Genomic DNA, 21,556 nt, shown 5'->3' on the forward strand with positions numbered 1-21,556 from the left:
AACGCCTGCAAATCACAGGCGGGAACCAGTCACTACAATTCGAACTATTGAGGGCGTCGTGCGTTTTTTACTGTGTATATGGATTTTTAATTAATTAAAAATAAAAAAAATGAGGGCGCCATTTCAACTTAACGTGCTGCAGAAAAAAAACATGGCGGCCCCCATTGAACGGATTTCGTGCAACAGTTAGTGGACAGTTTGCGGCGCAAAATAATTCCATTTTTTCGGAGTGTTTATCAAATAACGAATACTCGACATTAAAGAAATCAATTTAGATTGTTTAACAACATGGGAGACGATGCCATTTACGCTACAAATGACGACGCTGCGATGTGCAAACGGTAATTTGGAACTTCACGACTATGAAGTATGATCTAAGCATAACGGTTAACCGTTATTACATTGGTCAGTCTCTGTTCAGTCATGCAGTTTACCCGTAATTTGCGCCCCAACTACTCGTGTACAACAATGTGTAGCTGTTTTGGGAATGCAATGCTCAGTCAGAGAATACAGAAAAGGCGTCCTGAATAAGATTTAGTGTGTATTAAAATTTGTACAAACTAAATCGAAGTCGAAAGTCATGAAAGTGGCAAAGTCCTGTCAAATTGTGTTGTGGTTTATAGTACATGCACTAATCTTCTCCTTGGTATCTGTATCTGTCTGTATCTGTATCTGTAGGTGTATGTTGCAAGAAACCAATTCTGGCATAAGAGCAACGGGAGAGAGAGAGGGTGTTCACTGTACAGAAACTTATTGAGAGAGAGGTCCGCGGCTGATGAGGGATTTGAAGGTGTCAACAGAGTCGGCTTGGACTACGCATTCCTCTAGATGGTTCCAGTCAATTATAGTTCTGTTGAAGAAGGAGTACCTGAATTGATCTGTGTTGCTCCGAGGAACTCTGTAGCACCTTGAGTTGACAGCTATGGAGATTTCAATGGAGTGTGTTGTTGCAGAGTTGAAAAGTGTTCTTGGTCGAATTTGTCTCCCAGGTTTTTTAGATGTTAGGTAGAGCTGAGATGGTATGGCTGGCACTAGCCCCTTAACCACTTTGTACATGAATGTGAGTCGTAATTGTTTCCTTCTGTCTTGCAGAGATGGTAGTTGTTGATTTTGTAGCATTTTTGTGAGGCAACCGGGCTTCTGTGATCTGTAGTCTCCGGTGATGAAGCGTACAGCTCGATGTTGGATGCGTTCCAGTCGGTCAATATTGGCTTTTATGTAAGGGTCCCACACTGTAGCTCCGTATTCCAAGATTGGTCGTACCAGAGCTAGGTAGGCAGTTCTTCTGCAGTTGACTGGGCAACCCCTAAGGTTTCTGCGAAGAAAACCTAAAGTGGAGCCAGCCTTCTTGGATATACTGGATATGTGTGTATTCCATTTGAGGTCCTCAGAGATGTGTATACCAAGATACCGGTTGCTAGGTACTTGATGAAGAACAGTGTTGTCTAATGTGTAGAAACGTGTTGATTTATTCCTAATGCTGAGAATGTTACATTTTTTGGCATTGAAGCGCATTCCCCATTTTCCCGCCCAAGTTTCCAGGTTTTCGATGTCTTGTTGGAGGATGACATGATCACTGGGGTCATCTATTTGTCGGTACAGCAGGCAGTCATCTGCGAAGAGACGGACTTTGGATGTCACACAGGCTGGAAGGTCATTGATGTGGCAAAGGAACAGCAAGGGACCCAACACTGTCCCTTGGGGGACCCCAGAGTCGACCGGCACTTCCCGAGAAGCTACTCCTTCCAATACCACTCTCATTGTGCGTTGGGTGAGAAAGCAGGTTAACCACTGATGTAGAGGGCCCCTGATGCCGTAGTTGTGGAGCTTGTGGAGGAGTTTGTTGTGTGGGATGGTGTCAAATGCTTTACTGAAGTCGAGTATGGCAATATCAACTTGCTTTTTCTCGTCAAAAGATTTTTGTAGGTCATGTAGTGTAACTGTAAGTTGTGTTTCACAGGAATAGCCACGACGGAAACCATGGTTTAACTGTGTGAGGATTTGGTGATATTCAAGGTGTGAAATGATGTGTTTGTAAATGATATGTTCCAGTTGCTTACAGAGTACTGAGGTTAGGGAGATTGGACGGTAATTCTCGGCTAGGTGTTTGTCTCCTTTCTTGAAAACACAGGATACATTGGCCTTAAGCCAATCTCCAGGTAGGATGCCGGAGTCAAGAGAAGTTTGGTATATTGCTGCAAGACCAGGTGCGATGTTGTCAGCACAATTTTTCAGCACAGCGTTTGGTAGGTTGTCTGGTCCAGGTGCTTTTGCAATGTTAATCTTCTTCAGCAGTTTGGCTACACCGACTGAGTGGACGACGATACGTGGAATTGGTTGATCTACTTTTGTGTTTACTTCTGGGAGATCACGATTTTTGTCCTGTGTAAACACTGACTTGAACTGTTCGATGAGTATTTTTGCCTTAGATGAGCTATTACTGTACAAGGTCCCCTTGTGCTTTAGTGGGGCAACACCGACATTATCTTGGCGTCTGTTTTTGATGTATCTCCAGAATGGCTTACTGTTGTTGTTTGCGAGGCTTTCCTGAATGACTTTATTGATGTAGTTCCAGTGGGCTCTTCGGATTTTCCTCCTACATTGTTTTTGGAGGCTACGGTATGCTTCCCATTTGTTGTTTTTCTTTGCACGCTTGTACAGTCTTCTTTTCCTTTTGATCATTTTCACGATGGATTTGTCTAGCCAGGGTAACCAGTTGTTACCTTTCCTGATCTTGTGGGGGATGTGTTTGTCAATTTCGCTTAGTACCGTTGAACAGAATTTTTCCCACATCTGGTGTACGTTGGAGCCGCTTTGTTGCATACTTATGATGTCCTGTGAGAGTGCATCCAAGTTTCCAGCTAAGCTCTCCCAATTGGCTTGTGAGAATTGGTAGTATTTCTTTGGTGCTTGTTTAGTAATAGTCGGTTTAGTTGCTATGTCGGTGATCACAATGTCGTGGTCAGATATCCCTGGTGCAGAAACCGAGGACTTTACAAGGCTTGGGTTTGATGTAAGTACCAGGTCCAGTAAGTTGTCCTCACGCGTGGGTGACATGTGGACTTGAGTGAGGTGAGAAGTTATGTCAAGCAGCATTTGTTGTGTTGTATTGTCTTTGCTCCTTGAGTCAACAATACAGTGCTCCCAATCTATGTCGGGGCAATTGAAGTCACCTGCAAGGATAATTTGCTTATCTTGGAAACCACAGCTTGTCAAAAGTTTGAATGACTTATCCAGTTCATTCAATGTGGTAGTATTTCGGTGGGGCATGTAAAAGGATCCAATGATCAGTTCTTTATTATTTTCCAGTTTTACTTTGACCCATTCGAGTTCACAATTTGTCACAAGTTGCGGGAGCTCAACTGTGACCAAGTTTCGATGAGCAAGTACGAAGACTCCTCCACCTAGGCTACAGCGATCGTTCCTGTAGGCAATGTATTTTTCTGGGAAGATTTCACTTGATTTCACATAACCCTCAGAAGGGTTTCGGCCTGGTTTTATTCCTGTCAGCCAAGATTCGGTTCCACATACAATGTCCGGTTTGATATATTCAATGGCGATGGCAAGTTCTGACCTTTTGGCCAGCACACTCCGGCAGTTTACTGTCATTATTCTTAGATTTTGTGTGCCTGGCCGATATGAGACTGAGCTGTGGGCCCTGGGCATTTGTGTTGCCATGGTTGGGCTACATACTTGTGACAATGTGTAACTTTCCCTAGTTCTTTCATCATCAGTCTGGGTACTTGCTATTGGACTACTTGTCTGCAGTGGTTTAAAGGAATTTTCTGATGATGGTATATTGCCAAGTTCGATGTTCGAGTCGATGTTCAAGTCATCGCTGGGGTAGTGTAGTTCATAACTATGGTATGTAAAGCTATCACAGTTTGTGCTATCACATTTGTGGCATTTCCATTGAATGTTGGAATGATTTAATAATTCAAAGTCAGCTGAGCACAAATCAATGCAGGACTGGTGATACCAGATACTACAGTCGTCACAGGCAACACCTTTGCAGTTCCATGTGACAGGGTACTCACATAATCCACAGGGGTATATGCTGGAATATTTTACACGAGGTCCCGGGTTTGGATGGATTTCACCTGCCATCAATAATGTCATGTTGCTTGCAGGGTTGGAGATAGCTGGATTGTGCTCTGGGATGACTTGTTGATATAGAAGTAGCAAGGAGACAACTGATAAAAACAGATGCAGGGCCATCATGTGTTTGTGCATGACATACATGCATCAGCTCCATGCATATGCGCATAAACCAATCATCCAAGATGGCTGACCAATATGGCAGTCACAGGCCGACCGTCAGGGTGGTATTTTGGTGCTGGAAAACCAGCCACTGATTAAGCAGACTTCAGCATTTTGAAGATAAAAGGATGGTGTAAGCATTCCCTGTGATGGATGTTGATATTTAAGTTCGTTTTTGTGTCTATCTCGGGTAAAAAGCAGTGATTATCCCTCAAGTTTGCCGCCGATGTTAAGTGCATGACCTCCCTCTCTGAAGCGCCCTCTCTCAATCTTGGTACTACATTAATATTATAAAAAAAAAAAAAGTGGCATCACTAAGCCATCAGGTTGCAATGTTCTTTTGTGGTCCTTCCTCCATAGTCCATGGTTCTTTCGACCAAAGAATGTTGCAACCTGATGCCATTTTTTTCTTCATTATATCATCTCACCTAATAAAGGTCAGTCATTGCAAAAAATGTTGAAAAGACATGAATCTGGGACTGAGAAGTATTTCAATTTTGTTTTTTTCTTGACTCTCCATAGACTTTGTACACAACTGCTGAAGTGGCCCCTGGATACTACATTCTTTCCGATTCAGTTCCCAACATTCTTCAGTGGGGGATTATTATAAAAGCTTGCCTTTTTTACTATTGTGATTATATTTTGATTTTCTTTTTATGTCCAACAATCAACATTCTACCCGTCACTCTTTCAACATAATTAGCTTTGCAGTCCAACAAGGGTACTGGAAGGACCCGTACATCCAATTTCTTGTCAAGGCTGGGGAGAGAAAAGCACCAGAGATCAACAGAGGTAGCTACAAATTTACAATTACTTTACCTGTTTTTTTTAAGTCATCAAGTCAGATTTTCACTAGACTGTTGAAGAGTTTTGATTGTTCCAGTGCCTTGCTACTTGAACTACTATGGGGGCCAGTCTAAAAAATCAGGGAACTTAAGCTTTTAAACGTAAATAGCCAACTCTCCAACAGGTTACTATGCAAGAACGGAGGGCCTTCGGAGTCTCATGAGGCAGTTTCTGAAGCTGACGCACTGTGCCTGTCAGATTGTCAACCTGGGTGCCGGGTTCGACACCAACTTCTGGCTTCTCAAGGTAACTTGTAGTTGTAGACCATCTCAGGTGACTGTTGCCCTGCTAGTCTCACTTTGCCTTGTGTCACAGCAGTATGGATAGAAACGGTGCCAGAAATTGTGTTTCTCAAATTAATATGTAAATTGCTACAAATATTAAAGAAGACTTTAGATTCAGAATTAGTATTCCAGTTCAGAATAATTTTTCCAAAAAATTCTGAAACTGAAAAGTTACAATCCCCCTCTGTCAAAGATGTCAAAGATGTTAAGAAAAACAACTTCCATAATTCCATTCACTTCAGAGTTTTGGATATCGCACAACACATATGTCTGTATAATATGAAGATTGTTTTTGTAGTCCCCTTAAAATGAAATTCTGATTTTATATTTATTTGCACGTAGGATGAGGGATTGTTGGCTGATGTCTTTGTGGAGCTGGACATGCGGGCAGTGACCAGCCGCAAGTGTCACATGATCAGAACCAGATCCAAGCTGTTGGAACCGGTTCAAGCCAGTCACGGGTCGGAACCAGTGGTGATTGGTGAGCAGTGGAAAATATATCAAGTAGAACAGAATGTGCTTTTATAAAATATTTTCATACCCAACTCTTGTACACTGTGGTTAACAGAATAATAGGTAATAAGTTAACAGAATTTGATTCTAATTTATGAATATGCATGTTTTGTTAACAGAAGATGCAGAGCTGCACTCAACACATTATCACATCATGTGGGCTGACATGAGAGACTTGAAACAGGTTGAGGAGAAACTTGGCCAAGTTGGACTGGATAAAAAGTAAGTAGTGATTGTTGTATTGAAAATGGAAATACAGGGTGCCAACTTTTAGGCCTAAATGTTAACCGTGTTATTTTTCCGATTGTGCCCACCCAGTAAACCCACTCTGTTCCTGAGTGAGTGTGTGCTTGTCTACATGCCCCTGGACAAGTCCAACAGCTTGGTGAAGTGGGCGGGAACCAACTTCAGCTCCGCCTTGTTCCTTAACTACGAGCCAGTCAACATGGGCGATCGCTTCGGTCACGTCATGGTGGAGAATCTACGGAAGAGGACCTGCGCCTTGGCTGGCGTGGAAGCTTGCCAGAGCTTAGAGACACAGGTATGGACTTGGTATCCCCTCAACAAATACAAATACTGCTCACTGCCTTAAAAGGGTGTTTTTGAAACTCTGTGGTTTCTTCTCAAGCTGTGCTTCCATATTGAGCCAGAGTCTGTAAAGCCAAGGGCTAAATCTCCTGAAGTCAAAGCCAGACATGAAGCCGTGATTTCAAAAACATCCGCAGCTATATAAACAGTGACCGTTTTTTGTTTTTGTCTGACTACAGAAAGCGCGGTTTCTGAGCAACGGCTGGGAGGGCGCCGCAGCCATGGATATGATGTCGGTCTATCGCAGTCTACCCGCGGATGATCTTCATCGCATCGAGCGATTGGAGTTTATGGATGAGAGGGAGCCGTTACAGCAGCTGATGGATCATTACTGCATCGCGTGGGCGTGGCGAGATGTTAACAAAATCGGTAAGACCTGTGATCAAGTTGCTAGTGCTCAGGTTAGTTAAATTTTCTTTGCAGTGAAATTAATCTTAGAAATGTAATAAAATTAAAAAATCTTTAATTCTTTCCATCTCGTAACTTCCAGGTTTGGAGTCCATCGGCTTCAATAGGTGATACTCTGATGAACATTGTTGGGAACTTACAAAGACGTCAGCTTTGCTGTGAGCAAGTGGCAGCCCGCATCAAAGAAATGTATAATTCTCCATTTCAGTCAAACTCGTTCAATTTTCATTTTGAAAAAGTTGGTTTTTCCCTCCATCTTGTTCAGTCTAGAAAATCTTGTCATGACTTAGTTTCTCATTGAGGAATCACCAATCCAAGCAATTATTTCTTTTTATTTCTTCCACTGGAATTTTCGATTACTTTGAACCAACCCAATTTTGAGGAAAAAAATCATCTTCAACCTTTTGTATTGGTTTCTTTTTTTTCTGCTGCTGAGCAATTTCATAAATTTGGATGTACATGTCAGACACTTTAATGAGCTGCTGTTGGAAAAGTGAATGTGATACATCACTAATAATGTGACATCAAATGAGTAGAAAGTAATTACAGATCCACACTAAAGTACCACCATCTTAACAAATCCCTACATGTACATCATTTTACGGAATTGCTCTACAGATACATTTAAGAGAACTGGTAAAAAAAATTGGCATACTAGTGTATGTAGTGTGATTCAGATAGAGTTTGTTTAACTTCTTGCCTTCCTGCCTCGTAGGTTAGAGTTTTAAGAAATCAAGACATTTCCACAAAACTAAAATAATAGCTACTGTGGGAATGCTATGTGGCCTGCATCTGCTGATAATGTGTAAGATCTTTTTGATTTGTGTGCATATTGATGCATGCTTGTGTGGTATTCTGCCCAAAGATTTTGAAAGTGTGTGAAAATTCTGAAGCCAAGATGCCTGCATTTTCTTGATATTTCTTAGTTTTGCAGTTGTTAAAAATAATTAAAGTTGAGGAGCTCATAATTCACAAACCAAAGCTAACATTTGAAGAGAAACATTTTGTAATCCTGTGATAAACTGGCTTTAAGCCATAAAGTTGTGTTTGGTGAGGACAGTGTTTAGGTTTCCGTCTTCGCTCTTAACATCTCTACGGAGCCAAAGTTTCAACAGGTTGGGTTTATATTTCTCCATATTATAATTGGTTATGTTTGCAGATTGGAAAAACACAAACTCCAAATGGTACAAATTTCAGTTAAAGAAAATATACACAAGAGTTTCAAACCTGTTAAAAATGATGTTGATTTTGTAAATACAGTTGAGCAATTTTAATTTATTATTTGATTTCTTTGAAGGCTCTAAGCTTGAAGTTTTACCTTTTAATAAAAGAAAAAAATATGTTTGATGCTGTTTTAAACTGGAGACGTCTGTCTATCAAATCAGATGTAGTTGGGATTCTTCATATTTTTGCCAAGTGTGGTATGAAAATTAAAAGTTATCAAAAATACACAAAATTACAAACTGTTTTACTTTTAGACATTCATTTTTATTCCAAACAAAGAAATTAGTTCACCCGTATGCCTTGCATATTTTCTACAAGAAAAAGTTAATTGCGCTAACAAACTGCTGCTGGCTTAGACAGTTCTACATGTGAATTCTGAAGTGGACATTTGTTTCATTTTGAGAAAGACAGAATTGTCTCAACATTCATAATGGTTTTGAATAATCGGCCTACGGTGTTTTAGCTGGATTTTACCAAGTTTCAATTGATAGCTACGATTGATTTATTCTACTATCCAAGACATTTTGCCAACAGCCTAGATTGACTGAATCTTACTACAATGTACACTTCAACAAATGAAAGATATTTTGGTCAAAACTGGTGCTCATTTTGTTTTCTACTTTGACTGCGTGGAGAATACCAAAGGCATGAAGAAATATTCACTTCATATATAATACTTAGAACAAAAAACTATTGGCTGGCAGTGAAAATACATCCACATATAAAGCATTGCTTTACCTTTCAATAAGTTCATCAATATTAATGACAAGTCAAAATCACCTCGATGGAATACTTTTAGAATTATTTACAATCGGATTGAAGGCACATTTGCAAATCACACTTTTGATGCTATCTATCCCACATACATGTACTTAGTTTTATCATCCTAGCTACATCACCCAAAACACACAGTTTATTGCAGAAATATACAAATACTACCCGAAAAACAAAAATACCTTGTAATATTCACAAGTTGTCAAAAGTGTTTTACTTGACCATCACACTGCATAAACATTCTAAGACGTCAACAAATTAACCCCTGAAGGATTTATTTACACGCACACGCTACAAATCTTTGAACAAAAGACTCTGGAAAAAATAAACAAAGAATTTGCCATTTTTTACCCTTACCAAAAACAAATATCTTTGTACAATTAATAAAAAAAATACTTAGAGGGTTAAGTGTTTATTGTATTAAAAAATGATTAATTTTTTATTGAGATATATATTTAGCTTTTTGGGACGGGGATTATTTAAGGTGGATTTTTTTATCTGCGAATATTAAATTTCTGTGTTTGTGGTAATAAACATAAACAATAATGGGTGAATGATTAACTGACGAATAGCAGATGAAAACAAATCAACAGTTAAGTTGAAAAATTGCCTCTTCAAGACAAACGCTCGGAGACACTGTATTGCAAACTGCCCCATTAAGAAACCTCTTGCATTAAAATGAGACATTCCCCCAATCATAAGGTCATTAAGACCCTAAAGACAATACTTTGTGACAATGTGTGATGTAAAATAGAGTTGGTATTACAGAGTTGGCTTCTAGACATATCCCACAAAGATCTTATTTTACATCCTATATCACCATCCACAAGCAAACCTTAAAAATCATCTTTCAAGATTTTATTTGCCTCCCATTACAAAATCATCACTATCATCATCGTCGTCGTTGGCAATGCTCGGTGCAATCCGTGGTGTGCTGGATCGGCTGCCTGCACGGCTACTATGACGACTTCCCAATCTCATTATGGGACTCTGCAATGGGTCACAAACCATCAATTTAGGACACAAACATTATTAAAACATTATGATTAAATTAGACACTTGTCACACGCTCGGTCATTTTTGCAACTATTAAATTTTCCATGGAATGTACATCATGAAGTGACAAATACAATAGTCTTGCTCCACGACAAAGTGATGGATTGTCCAGGGACTTAGTGCACATGCTACGTCATTCTGTGGCATGACCAAGAAAATTTATTTGTGTGTAAAGCTTAGGTGCTACGTTAGGTTTGGTGAACTGGATGGCACCTGTTAAAAAAGACTGGCAGGTACTGTTGGCGTAACTTGTACGTTTTTTACTTTTCAATAAAGAGTTCTTCATTAAATCCCCCCTCCACTATTTCACACACACATGGTTCTCAAAAAATAAATAACAGGATAGAATGAAATTTGGAAATTCTGCGATGAGTATGTTCATGATGGCATGGCATGACTATTTACAGTACACAGCAAAACAAGATTTACAGATACTTCAAAACAATTTTTCAACCAAACGTTTCCAGATTTGAGCTGAATTCATCCAACAAAGTTTGATTTCTTTTTATGAGGACTGTTTTCCCCTCCCTCAAACCCTGGAAAGTAACACCTAAGACGTCCAATTTTTCCTCTTTTTTTCAATTTGTGATACTTCCCATGAAATTCCTGATATTTTCTTAAATGAGCAAAACTAGAACTAGTGTTTAGAAGGTTTTAAACTTCCCGATGGCCCACTCAGAAGAAAATGCCTTTCTTAGCCTTGTTTGAACGCCCCTTCCTGCTACTCGTGTCCTCTTCGCTGTCCCCGCTGCCCTTGCGTGGCGAGAGGCGCGACTTGCCTGTCGGAGGGCGCCCCCTAGAGGCAGGCTGGTGACCAGTGATGACCGAGGGTGACGCACACATGATGTGAGGTGTAAGGAGTGAGGACGAGTGATGGTTAGTTATGGTAATGCGGTGAAAGAAAGATTTACAGGTGTTGTTAGTACACCACAGCTTTTAATTACCAGTGGCGAATTCAATATTTTACAAAGGCGGGTGGGTGAGGTTTTGAGCACAACACATCCAGAAACCAATGGCTTTAAGCAGTGAAATTTATTCAACGTCTGCTCATGAGATATGATAAAATAGCTGAAAATTACTGGGAAAATGAAAAGATTTGAAGAACACGGTCAGCGCTTCTGCATGTTAATTTTCCTGAACCATAAAGAGAAGTAAATATCCAGTTTTCACAGCAAACTATTGAGTGACAAATAAACACTGGCATGATAATATAAGTGAGATTTATGATGAGTTTTATGAGTTTCTAAGAAAAGACAGGTCCATCTTACCTCACGATCTTTCCTAGCTGTGGAGAACAAAATAAAGAAATAAAATTAAACATTACTTAGCATAGATTACTGATAACGAAGAGGACCATATAAAAAGCAAGGATCTCTTTGTGAAGGACGTAACAGGAAAAGATTTGGGCCTCAGAAACAATTCGCTAAGTATAACCCCTCATTTATTGTAACAATTACCTGATGTAGTTCGAGAGCTCTGATTGGCTGACATCCTCAGATTGGCTGTGCTTCCTCCAATCACAATGCTGTCGTCGTCTGAATCCACGATGTCTTCCTCAATCTCTGACACTGCCCTTGAAGAGACTGAGAGGAAAAAATGAAATTGAAACTTGTTTAGAAATTGAAGGAGCTAAAGTCCATACTTTGTGACCTAAAAATCAAGTAATTTGTAATTTTACGGATTCATCAATCTAGCAATCTAGTAACTAAGTAAACAAGCCATCTAGTAATCTGGTAATTTAGCTATATTGTAATCTAGCATTCGGATAACTAGTAGCTATCTAGTTGACTAGCAATGAAGTCCCTTAGCAATGTGGTTGACTTGCAATTGAGTAATCTATTTATTTAGTTATTTAGTAATCTAGTAATCCAGTAATCTAGTAAACTAGTAATCTAGTTAACTAGTAATCTAGTTAATTAGCAATCTGGTAATCTAGTAATCTAGTAAGCTTACTATTGCCATTGTATCTGCTGTGTCGTGACCCTGAGCGTGACCTGGATGATCGACGCTCTTCTCTCTCCGACGCTGAATCGTCACTCCTGGAAGCCAAAGAAATAAAAAATCTCTTCAGAATTGAAAAGAAAACTACCCTAACTTTCATATGTGACCCAGACTGGTAACAGATGACCCAGGTCATAATAAAAACAGAAATGGCAGCATCTACCAATGGATGTCAACTTTTCCAATGATGTACCGCCAAATGCAAATTTGTGACTGTAGTGTTTGCTTTGTAGTAATGTGATCAAGCAAATTGGCTCCCTTTGTGTTATCCTCTTAAAATTAACATTACAAAAACTCTACTGACGTTTTCTTCATGTAGTCCTTGCGTGACATGTGACCTCTGACTGCTGATTGGATGGTCAACGCTGCATCATCCATCTCGCTATCCTCATCCTCGTCGTCGCTATACACGCTCCGGTTGCTACGGCGACGCTTGGTATCCTGCTGCCTCATCTGCTCCTTGCGTCCCATGTGGCCTCGCACAGCTGATTGGATCATTACGGCGGCCTGGTGGGAGAAAATTAGCACAAAAAAAGTTAGTCACACAATCTTTGATTGAAAGGCTCTGTAAAATTCTGCTAAATATTTTATTTGATTTTTTTTTCATGCATTTAATATTGAATACTGAATACATTTTTATTCGGCTATTTTGATATGAAATGCATTTAAATAAAAAGAAACAGTGTTTGAAAGTGACCTTTCTGCGATTAAAGTTTCAACTTACATCATCCATTTCATCTTCATCCACAGCCTGAAATAAAAATAAAAAGTACAGTGAGATTTACAAAGAAAAACTCCATGATGTTGGGCTCAGCTACCCTCAAGTTATTTACAAGATTGTTATCAACATGGATTTCTAGTAATGAAACTTCAGCCAAAAGGAATCCATACTAACCCTCTTTTGATGGGCTTTCCAGTTCTTCTGGATGTTGCGTGCCGAGCGGTTCTTACGGAACTCTTCCACCCTTCGGTCTCGCTCCCTGATCCATTCCTCTTCTTCTCTCTGCTTCTGATGCTGGCGTTTCTGGGAACGAGAGCTGTGTAGGGAGTCTGAACTGGAACGTCGCTGCAAGGAACGTCGTCGGTCTTTGTCTTTGGATGCAGACTCAGAGAGTTCCTTCTTAAGGACTTGAATCTCGTCTCTGGAAAGAGAAAAAAAATGTGCAGAGGTGTGGGTTAGTATCTCACCGAGGATGAAGGGGCTTGTGTTCTTGGGCAAGACATGTTACTACAATTTCCTTGATTTCATCATCATCATTATCATTCTCAGATGTTATCTGCCCACTGCAAGGCGAAGGCCTCCCAAAGCTGGTGCCAATTGGTCCTGTCCTATGCGATGTGCCACTCTCATCCATGTAATGCTTGTACCCTTAACAATCTTGTCTCTCCTCTACCCAGCAGTATACCTGGGTACCTGTGATGGTAGAGACATGTTTGTTCCTGGGCAAGACATTTTACTACAATTTCCTCTCTTTACCAGCAGCATTACTGGCTACCTGTGATGTTAGAGACCAAATTGTGCTGGTCGTGAATTGCTTTTTATGGCCTGCTGCATAAAACTGATCTCATGGCAAATTTAAAAATTGTGATATGCTTCTTGACTTTTGTATAAAGATACAACTCACTCTAGCTCATCCACCCTTTGTCTGAGTTTAGCCTTGTCGTCCTTCAGCCTGTTGCAATCTTTCTCCAGCTTCACCTTGTCTCCCAAGAGCTCCGTTTCTCGTTTGTCCAGCTGATCTAGCCGGTCTGCCAAGGTACCGCTTAACTCAATCTTCTCCGGCATTTCCGAGCGACGCGAGGAGTTAGAGGTGGTCTTGCCTTCCAGTTTGGCGACTTGCTGCATTGTAGCCAAAAAAAAAGAACAAAAATGTCAACAGAATATAAAGTTGGATTTGTGAGCTTTTACACCTTAAGAAACGTCTTTCAATCAAGAAGAAACAAATTGACCAAGCAACAGAAAAACAATTGCAACTTACATCTTCGAGGTCCAATACTGCAGTGAGCAGCTCTTTCCTGTTCATATCTTCATAGTCTGTATTTGAAAAAAAGTTTTAGAAAACAACATCTTTAAGTAACTTGAATACACAAATTTAGGTCATTAAGTTACAAGATCTATATCAAACAGGATGCAATAGTCCATAGGGTCACTTTTAATCAAAAGGTTAACTTCGAACCCTCACAGAATCTCCAGTTCTAATTTGGTTTTTCACATATTCTAGGGGAGATAGGGTTATGTTAATCAATATGAGGTAAACAAAAAAAATGACTGCAGCGGGATTTGAACGTCCAACCTCCAGAAACAAAGTAGAGACAGATTGTTTGTATTTCTGGTTTGCCCCACCTCTCTTCCTATCCCTTCGCTTCTTGGCCCGAGGCGTGTCGCCCAGGTCCGACATGGCCTCGTCTAGCGCCCTCTCCAGGTCCTGCTTGAGTAGTTTGTTCTCGCTCTGCAGCCGCTGGTTGCTCTCCGTCAGTCGTAAGATGGTTGCATTCAAGGCTTTCAGCTTAGCCGTGCTGTTGGGGTCTTTCTCGGCTGTGTTTGGCCTCGAAGGTGACCTTGGATTAGAAAAATTAAGATTTTCTCTTAAAATATGTTGCAGCCAAAATACAAAACGGCTAGCGGTGTTTATGGGATGTGGCTGCAGCCGTTTCCATAGGCACATGTGTTATTGCAAGTCGTAGCCAAGTAACATGGACACAGCCATATCCTGGGTCTGTTTCATTCCAGGGGTTAATTACAGGGTGCTAAGGCCGTGTCCGATTAACTTGGCTACGACTTGAAAGTACACATGTGTCAATGTGTCAAAGCCGTAGCTAAGTAATTAGGACACGGCCTAAGCTTGAAAATTTGCTATTAAGAACATAAATTATTTGCTTAGCAAATTCCGGTTACCATCCTAGTTGCCATGTGATGCATATTCCTCGTAACTGGTTCCCAGCTGATTTTTGCTTTTGTATAAAAATTTACCAAGTGTCAATTTCTGTCATAATTAAATGATTTGATAATCAAAATTAATTACCTGCCGTTTTCTCGGATTCCTTGCGACTGAAGATACCTTAACCTCTGAACCTGCATACATTGAAAATAATATAGGAAGTTGAGGACATCATAAAATTAAAGAATGTGACAGTTTTAACAATTTCTGTGCAACAGATGCAGGAATCTCTTTATTCAAGTTTCCTTGTTGATGGTTAACTAGTTAAAGTCTTGTGGTAAACCGGTCTATTCTTATGGTAAACTGTTAATTACCTCTTGGTAGAACGCCTCCATGCCAACTCTCATCTCGTCAATCTTTGTTGTTTTCAAGTCACTCTTCAAATTGCTATGGAAACAAAGACCACATTAAGAAAGGATCGGCTTCAAAGTTTCGACAATGCAACAGAGTTTCAACAGTTACTGAGTTTTGAAATGTGCTTACAAAATGATGCGGATTTATTAATATTCAAATGTTATAAATTTCTGAACATGTTCTTTGCCCTCTACAATTCTACTTGACCTTTGGCATCGACATGACCTTTGACCCTTACCTCAGTTCAGTTTCCCTGTCTTTTAGAACCATCTCTAGTTTGACAACCTTCTGCTTCAAACTGTTCATTTTCTGTAGAGAAACAGAAACAGTTTGGATAAGAAAAAAATCTCTGAGAAATAAATTTGGCAAGAATAAGTTTCGGAGACATTTGGCAATCTTTACTTACGGCTGCAGTGTCTGGTTGCTTGCTCGTTAATGTCATTCGTACATCACCCTGAAAATTAAGGAAACAAAATCTTTAAAATAACTATTAGAGATATATGTGTGAAAGTGTTTCTCCTCTCAACTTAGGAAAATAATTTCCGTGGATTTTTTTTTGTGGTCAATACAATTTTGAATCTTTTTCTAGAGGGATGCAAATGGTCTTATAACAGGACTTTTGACATTTCATCCTACCTTGGTCGGGTCAAGAAGTTGCTCAATTGTCCTCTCTTTCTTGAGGTGCTCATCTTCCAGTCGCCGGTTCCGCGCTTTGATTCGCTCGCTCTCAGCCTTCAAGATGTTGTTTTGCTGTCAACAAACATAATGAGATGACATCATGGTCATAAGGATTAAAAATCTTCAGGAAAGCTTCCAAAAATCTTTGAAAAATTCCTCACTCCCAAAGAATTGCCAGAATTGCCCAATGGCATTTTTTGTCCTCAACTTACATTTTTTGTCCTCAACTCGTTTTTTTTAAACAGTTACTAATAACAGTGATGTCTTTCCCCTCTCACCTTCTTGAGTTCCAAGATGTCATCATACATATCCTCCTTGGGCTTGTAGCTGGGTACACCCTTGGAGTTCCTGTTCAGGGGTTCTAGGAGGGACAAACAATAAGCACAGATACTTTAGTGAATATCAGTGATTATTGAACTCTTCCAGGACATATGACTGACACTGATGGGTATGGACACAAATATAGGCTACTGACTGGGAACGAAAGTTTTGACTTTGAAGTTCACGAAAAAAAGCCTGACAGTTGCTACTTACCATCTACTGTGTTACCCCGTTGATGCTTTCTGGACGTCATCCCTAACACTGTTTCCTTGAGATAATCACTACAGCTGTTCAGGCCTGCATTGGCTGTCCCTGCTTTGCCAGTGTAGTTGCTACTCCGACCGCTACCTGTTAAATCTGGACAAAGAGGAAAGAATATTTGCAACAAGTCAGATTTGGATCTAGTCTACAAGTTGTGCAGCAAGAACACTGAATCTTCCAATTTTGTTCGAGGTGTTGGACCAGTGCAAATGTACTTGTATCTAGATAATCAGTCCGAAAATAATTCGAAAAATTGCTGGATCTTTAAACTAGTATCGAAATTGGCCAACCTTTACATTTGTCCAGTGCTGTCTGAATATTGACTTTTAAAATTTCAATAAGCTACCACAAAGACCGATTATGCCCAAAAAAAAGGGGACACAATTCTGAGTCAAATTTTGGAATTGATTCTTTTTTCTTCTGGAGCAAGGTCATCGAGATCTAACTCACTTCCGGTGCCAAGACGAAGACTCTGCAACCACAATTCCCTGGATGATTTCTGAGGACCACTGGAAGATAATGTTGCGTTTTTGCCTCTTTGTTTGGCTGATGAAGGCCTCTGTTGGTAAGGAGATGCTGTACCAAAAATATCATAAATCAAAAGAGAGTATTGTCGGAAAATGAGCAGGATTAGTAAATATGTTCCCTCAATATTGAGCATTTTATCTTTAAAGCTTATTCTGCCAGAAACAACTAGATGAAACAGGTATCAGATCTGTGGAAACCTTACTTCGTTGGGCAGTCAATGCCGGCAAGATAATTTACCTTAAACCCTTTGTTGGCTCTCACGAATTGTCCATACAACCACGTAAAATTCCTACACAGAGTTCAATGAGAATACTTACGTGGTTTTGTTGACCCTGCTTTCCTCGGCGTCCTCTTGGGGGCGCTTTTGGGGCGCACCGACAGTGGGGTTGCACGTGACCCTCTTGATTCTACTCGCAGTTCCTCGTCAGAGTTATCAGAAAAACTATCATCCGAATAAAATGATTCCTAGAAATGAAGATGTTGAAATTTGTTTGAAACAGAAGAAAGGATTATAACTGTAGTTGGAAAATTTGTTGGTTATGTTGCTAAGTTTATTACAATATGCAGTTCCATGAGTTACAACTGATGTGACTGACATGACAAGTCATGCGCTGAAAGGAATGTAGTATCCAGACGCCATATCAGCAGTTGTGCACAAACTGACAAAGTCTATCGGAGCATCAAGAATATTTTCTAAGTATTTTGTAACATAATTGGAAATGTTTCTCAGTCCCAAATTCATATCTTTGCAACTTTTTTTGCACCAACTGGCCTTCAATGAGTTGATATAGGGGTCTATGATGAAAAAATTGGCGTCAGGATGCAACATTCTTTCCATATAAAATAGGGCTGACTAATGTTTTTCTTAAATTATTAATCAATTAATAATCCATTTTCTGGTGGGGAAAAAACCTACCTCAGGATCTATGTCTTGAATAGTGGGCATTTTCCGCTGGTAGCTTGTCTTCCAAACGCCCAATACCGTTTAGGCAACCTCCTCCATTGAATTGAAAAGCTGAAAACAGTTGTGTTGTGGAACTTGGCGTAAAACGTGCAGTGTATGTAGTGGACTGTGTAAGCTAGTCTACTGCAGTGCTAATTGCACTTACAGTCAATTGACCGGTTCCGCAATTTGACCAGTTCCGCAATTTCGGAAAACTAGCTCTCGTTTTCAGGAAGACGAAAACGCCAAGGACTTAAACTTTGGTACTGATGGAAAGGTTATTCAATCTACTTTTCAAAAATGGTGTTAGTTTTAGGATACTCACTTACATTTAAAAATAAATCCCCTACGAATGTCACTTGCCGTTAACGAACTGCCGAAATGGAACGCGCACGGAAGCGTGATTTCATGTTTGTCGGCCTGCTACACGATTGTTCAGGGGAATTAAATCATGGTGATAGATGCAACTTGTTCGGAAATTATTCATTATTCCACCATACAAATATAAGATTTGAAGTCTTTGCATTTTTTTTTCTATACCCACCAGAGTAACTGCTGGTCGTTTGGCCGGTTCCGCAAACGCATTCATACTGCCTATACAACACACTGGCCATGGTGTGACTGTATTAACCAGTGCTGCTATTGACAAGTATTGTTGATGACGGCCCCCTAGCGCGGCGCACATTATTTATTTTGGCATGAATCTTTTTTTTCTTTTTTTGAGAATTTCTATTAATCCTTGTTTAAAAATGTCGAATTTGATGATCATTTCTGGGTGTTCAGTGCAAAATTAAAAACAAAATGATTTTGTTTCTGTCCAGCTTCCGGATAGCACTAGGTTTTGGATAAAAGAAAATTCGGACTTCAAAATTTAAAATACAAAAATCTTTCTTAGTGAGCAAAATTCCCACTAAAGTTTTTCCTTTGCTCTAACAAAATTCACCCCATGTGCCTCAGGGGTTTGGATTCATTTTAGAGTTACAACTCTCCACATCCAGGGTGCATGAGTCAGCCCAGGCTAGGAGTTGAGGTTTGTGGGGAACAATTAAAAATAGTGCATAATAATATGGAAAATAAAACGCAGGTGTGTTTCTAACCCAAAGGACATTTCCAGTAATTTAGTAAATTTAAAATTATCCTTTTTCGGTGGGTTCTAACCTTACTCTTTACCCTTTTTAAACAAAAAGAAAAATAGGTTCACTAATATTTCATAATGAAGACCAGTCTCTCGTCAGTACAGAGACACAAATTTTGATTTTTTTCTTGGAGCACAAAATTTGTCAAAAACTATAAACCATTTCTCAATTTTTGTCTCAACTTGGTCATAAACTAAATGATTTATATAAAATTTCTGTTTCATACAGACAATGCTAAAGACAAAGAAGAAGATTACGCCAGCCTCTTGATGGGCCATAAGAGGCCATCTGCACATCTTTTTCAGTTTTACCTGTGAAGGTCAAGAAGAAGTTGAATATTATAGTGAAAGTACATGTAGCCATGTGTCTTCATCACCATTCCTTTGAATTAATTTATTTATGTGACAAGTTCTTTTTTTGAATAGTGCTAGCTTCTGGAGTGCTTGAATTATTTGTGTATAACAATTAAACAGACATGCAGGCGTCATAAAGGCAATAAATTTAAAGGCGTTACATACATTTTTATTAACCAGTACATGTGAAAGAGAAGTGAGGTGTTTTAAAAACTATGCTACTTTGCATGAAAAACCCACAGAACATGTCTATTTCTGTGATTCATCACCATTTATTTATATGACAGGTATCATTTTGGATTTAAAAGGGGTAGCTTCTTGAGTGCTTTAGTTTTGTATTACATTTACATTTTACACATGCAGGTATCACATGTCAATATATTGAAAGGGTTATCGGGATGTACGTGATGAATGTGTTGACATTTTCTTTTAAGAGCATCACCGAACGGTAGATGAGGTTTGCTAATACAGTTGCCCAAGCATGATACACGTACAGAGTTAATATGTGCAACAACGTATGAGGAGTAACTGAACCCTCTCTTTAACTTTCCAACGACATTATAATTAGAAATTGCCATTACTATGAAACAGCCATAGGATTTATGACATTTTTAACAATTTGTTTTAATTTGTTTGTGAAATTTAATTTGAATGTGAAACAATATGTACATGTATGTGGCCTGTATGTATCTGGCCTGCTGAGGCCTGTTCCCCCTCCCCTCCCGGCCCCCAGGTTCCCCCTACTGGATGTTGGTGCACACAAAAATAAGCATATTGTGTTTTTACCCTGAACAAATTGAAACACTCCCCCCCCCCCCCCAAAAAAAAAGTAAAATGAAAAAAAGGGGGAGGGAATAAACAAAAGTAAATAAATAATAATAATTAAATAAACAAATAATATTAATAAACAGTGCTCCCCTGCAGACAACGATTCAGTTCCAATTCATCCAGCCATGCAGTCACTTCCTTAAGTGTCATAGAAATTAAAACGATCCTGGAGAAAATATTAATTCAAATTCATAAATAGCTGGTCTGTGTTTATGTGAGAAAAAAAACAACCAAGTGGAGCAATTCGGTACAAGGTTTGTGTCTGGTTCTATCCAAAGTCAGAGTGTGTCTAAATAAGAATAAGACAACAACAAAAAAGAAAAATATTAGTGATTGCAAGATGATTGACAGAATGCACAAATAGCAAGAAAGTAATTTAATTAGATTATTATTATTATTCTATAATTTCTGGTAACGAAACCAAGGATTCCTCAAAAGCGCCCTAGGCACTGTAGCTCGCAAGCCTGAAGAAACCTGTGGAGAGAAGACAATGAGAAGAAGTTACAGATTGAAGCAAGTCAAATAACTATAACCTGATAACGTAGAAAAAGATCAAACAAACCATGACAACTTCATGGAGTTACATTTTGTAAATTTGGACGCATTATAATGTGCAGACCTTGGCTCATGTACAGGGAAATATAATCCACATCTTTTCTTGGCTGGTTTCGGGGCAAAAACGATCTAGATTTGGCCAGTAAACAAGGAATATTTTCAGTTCAGTCTCACAGAGGGCGCCGTTTGCGAAACCGGAAAACGTTTGCGAAACCGGTCAAAGCACCGACCTCTACAAAATGTCCTGGCAAATTTCTCTTTCAAACGATCACAGAAAACTATTCATATCATGAAGTAGGTGAGTAATTTGCGCAACTTTTTAGATAGGTAGCTTCCTGTGAAAGTGCGTTTTTTCGCCACAAGACGCTTCAGACGATTTGCGATTGCGGAACCGGTCAATTGACTGTACTTGCAGTCTGCATGCACTTTATGAGGTAAAATTAACAAACATTCACAGCCAAACCCTGTTGTTCTGATTCCGTCTTGCTGAATTGTACTTTGTAGTTCACCCGAACTAAATGCTTCTCCCCTGAAAAGAAACTCTTTCAAATAGTATTTCATGCAATTTCTGGGAGAAAAGTAATGCGTTTCTATGCAGTGTTTACTGAACAACGAACAAGGTCGGTTGTTGGAATTTGCAGCTGTGTAGCGCCCTCTGTTGACCACTTTGACACAGTCGTAAATTTCCTCAGACGGTGTGATTTTT

At 39.5% G+C, this 21,556-nt stretch overlaps 2 protein-coding genes across 4 annotated transcripts; one reads left to right on the top strand and one right to left on the bottom strand.

Moving 5' to 3' along the window:
• Positions 1-118: 118 nt before the first annotated feature.
• LOC119735002 (leucine carboxyl methyltransferase 1-like) lies at positions 119-8,263 on the top strand. 2 transcript variants are annotated; one of them, XM_038208674.1, is made up of 8 exons: positions 119-341; positions 4,964-5,052; positions 5,231-5,352; positions 5,733-5,871; positions 6,023-6,125; positions 6,222-6,444; positions 6,671-6,860; positions 6,982-8,263. In XM_038208674.1, exons 1-8 carry the CDS (start codon positions 289-291, stop codon positions 7,008-7,010), a joined length of 948 nt encoding a protein of 315 aa, XP_038064602.1. In that variant the 5' UTR covers positions 119-288; the 3' UTR covers positions 7,011-8,263. The 2 variants fall into 2 exon arrangements, with proteins under 2 accessions (XP_038064602.1, XP_038064603.1); XM_038208675.1 differs by lacking the exon at positions 119-341 and adding an exon at positions 411-537.
• Positions 8,264-8,683: 420 nt separating this feature from the next.
• LOC119735001 (IQ domain-containing protein E-like) lies at positions 8,684-21,494 on the bottom strand. Of its 2 annotated transcripts, XM_038208672.1 has the most exons (21): positions 21,260-21,494; positions 17,952-18,050; positions 17,353-17,500; positions 16,958-17,083; positions 16,460-16,603; positions 16,204-16,286; positions 15,884-15,997; positions 15,654-15,701; positions 15,486-15,556; positions 15,208-15,280; positions 14,978-15,027; positions 14,299-14,513; positions 13,934-13,989; positions 13,580-13,794; positions 12,850-13,096; positions 12,679-12,705; positions 12,259-12,461; positions 11,907-11,992; positions 11,411-11,536; positions 11,222-11,238; positions 8,684-9,887 (listed from the first exon to the last, which is right to left on the bottom strand). In XM_038208672.1, exons 2-21 carry the CDS (start codon positions 17,979-17,981, stop codon positions 9,756-9,758), a joined length of 2,211 nt encoding a protein of 736 aa, XP_038064600.1. In that variant the 5' UTR covers positions 17,982-18,050; positions 21,260-21,494; the 3' UTR covers positions 8,684-9,755. The 2 variants fall into 2 exon arrangements, with proteins under 2 accessions (XP_038064600.1, XP_038064601.1); XM_038208673.1 differs by lacking the exons at positions 8,684-9,887; positions 21,260-21,494 and adding an exon at positions 10,114-10,760 and having other exon boundaries at positions 17,952-18,296.
• Between the last annotated feature and the right edge of the window lie 62 nt (positions 21,495-21,556).

The sequence above is a fragment of the Patiria miniata genome, unplaced genomic scaffold, assembly GCF_015706575.1.
Source record: "Patiria miniata isolate m_02_andy unplaced genomic scaffold, ASM1570657v1 HiC_scaffold_28, whole genome shotgun sequence".
Classification (NCBI taxonomy): domain Eukaryota; kingdom Metazoa; phylum Echinodermata; class Asteroidea; order Valvatida; family Asterinidae; genus Patiria; species Patiria miniata.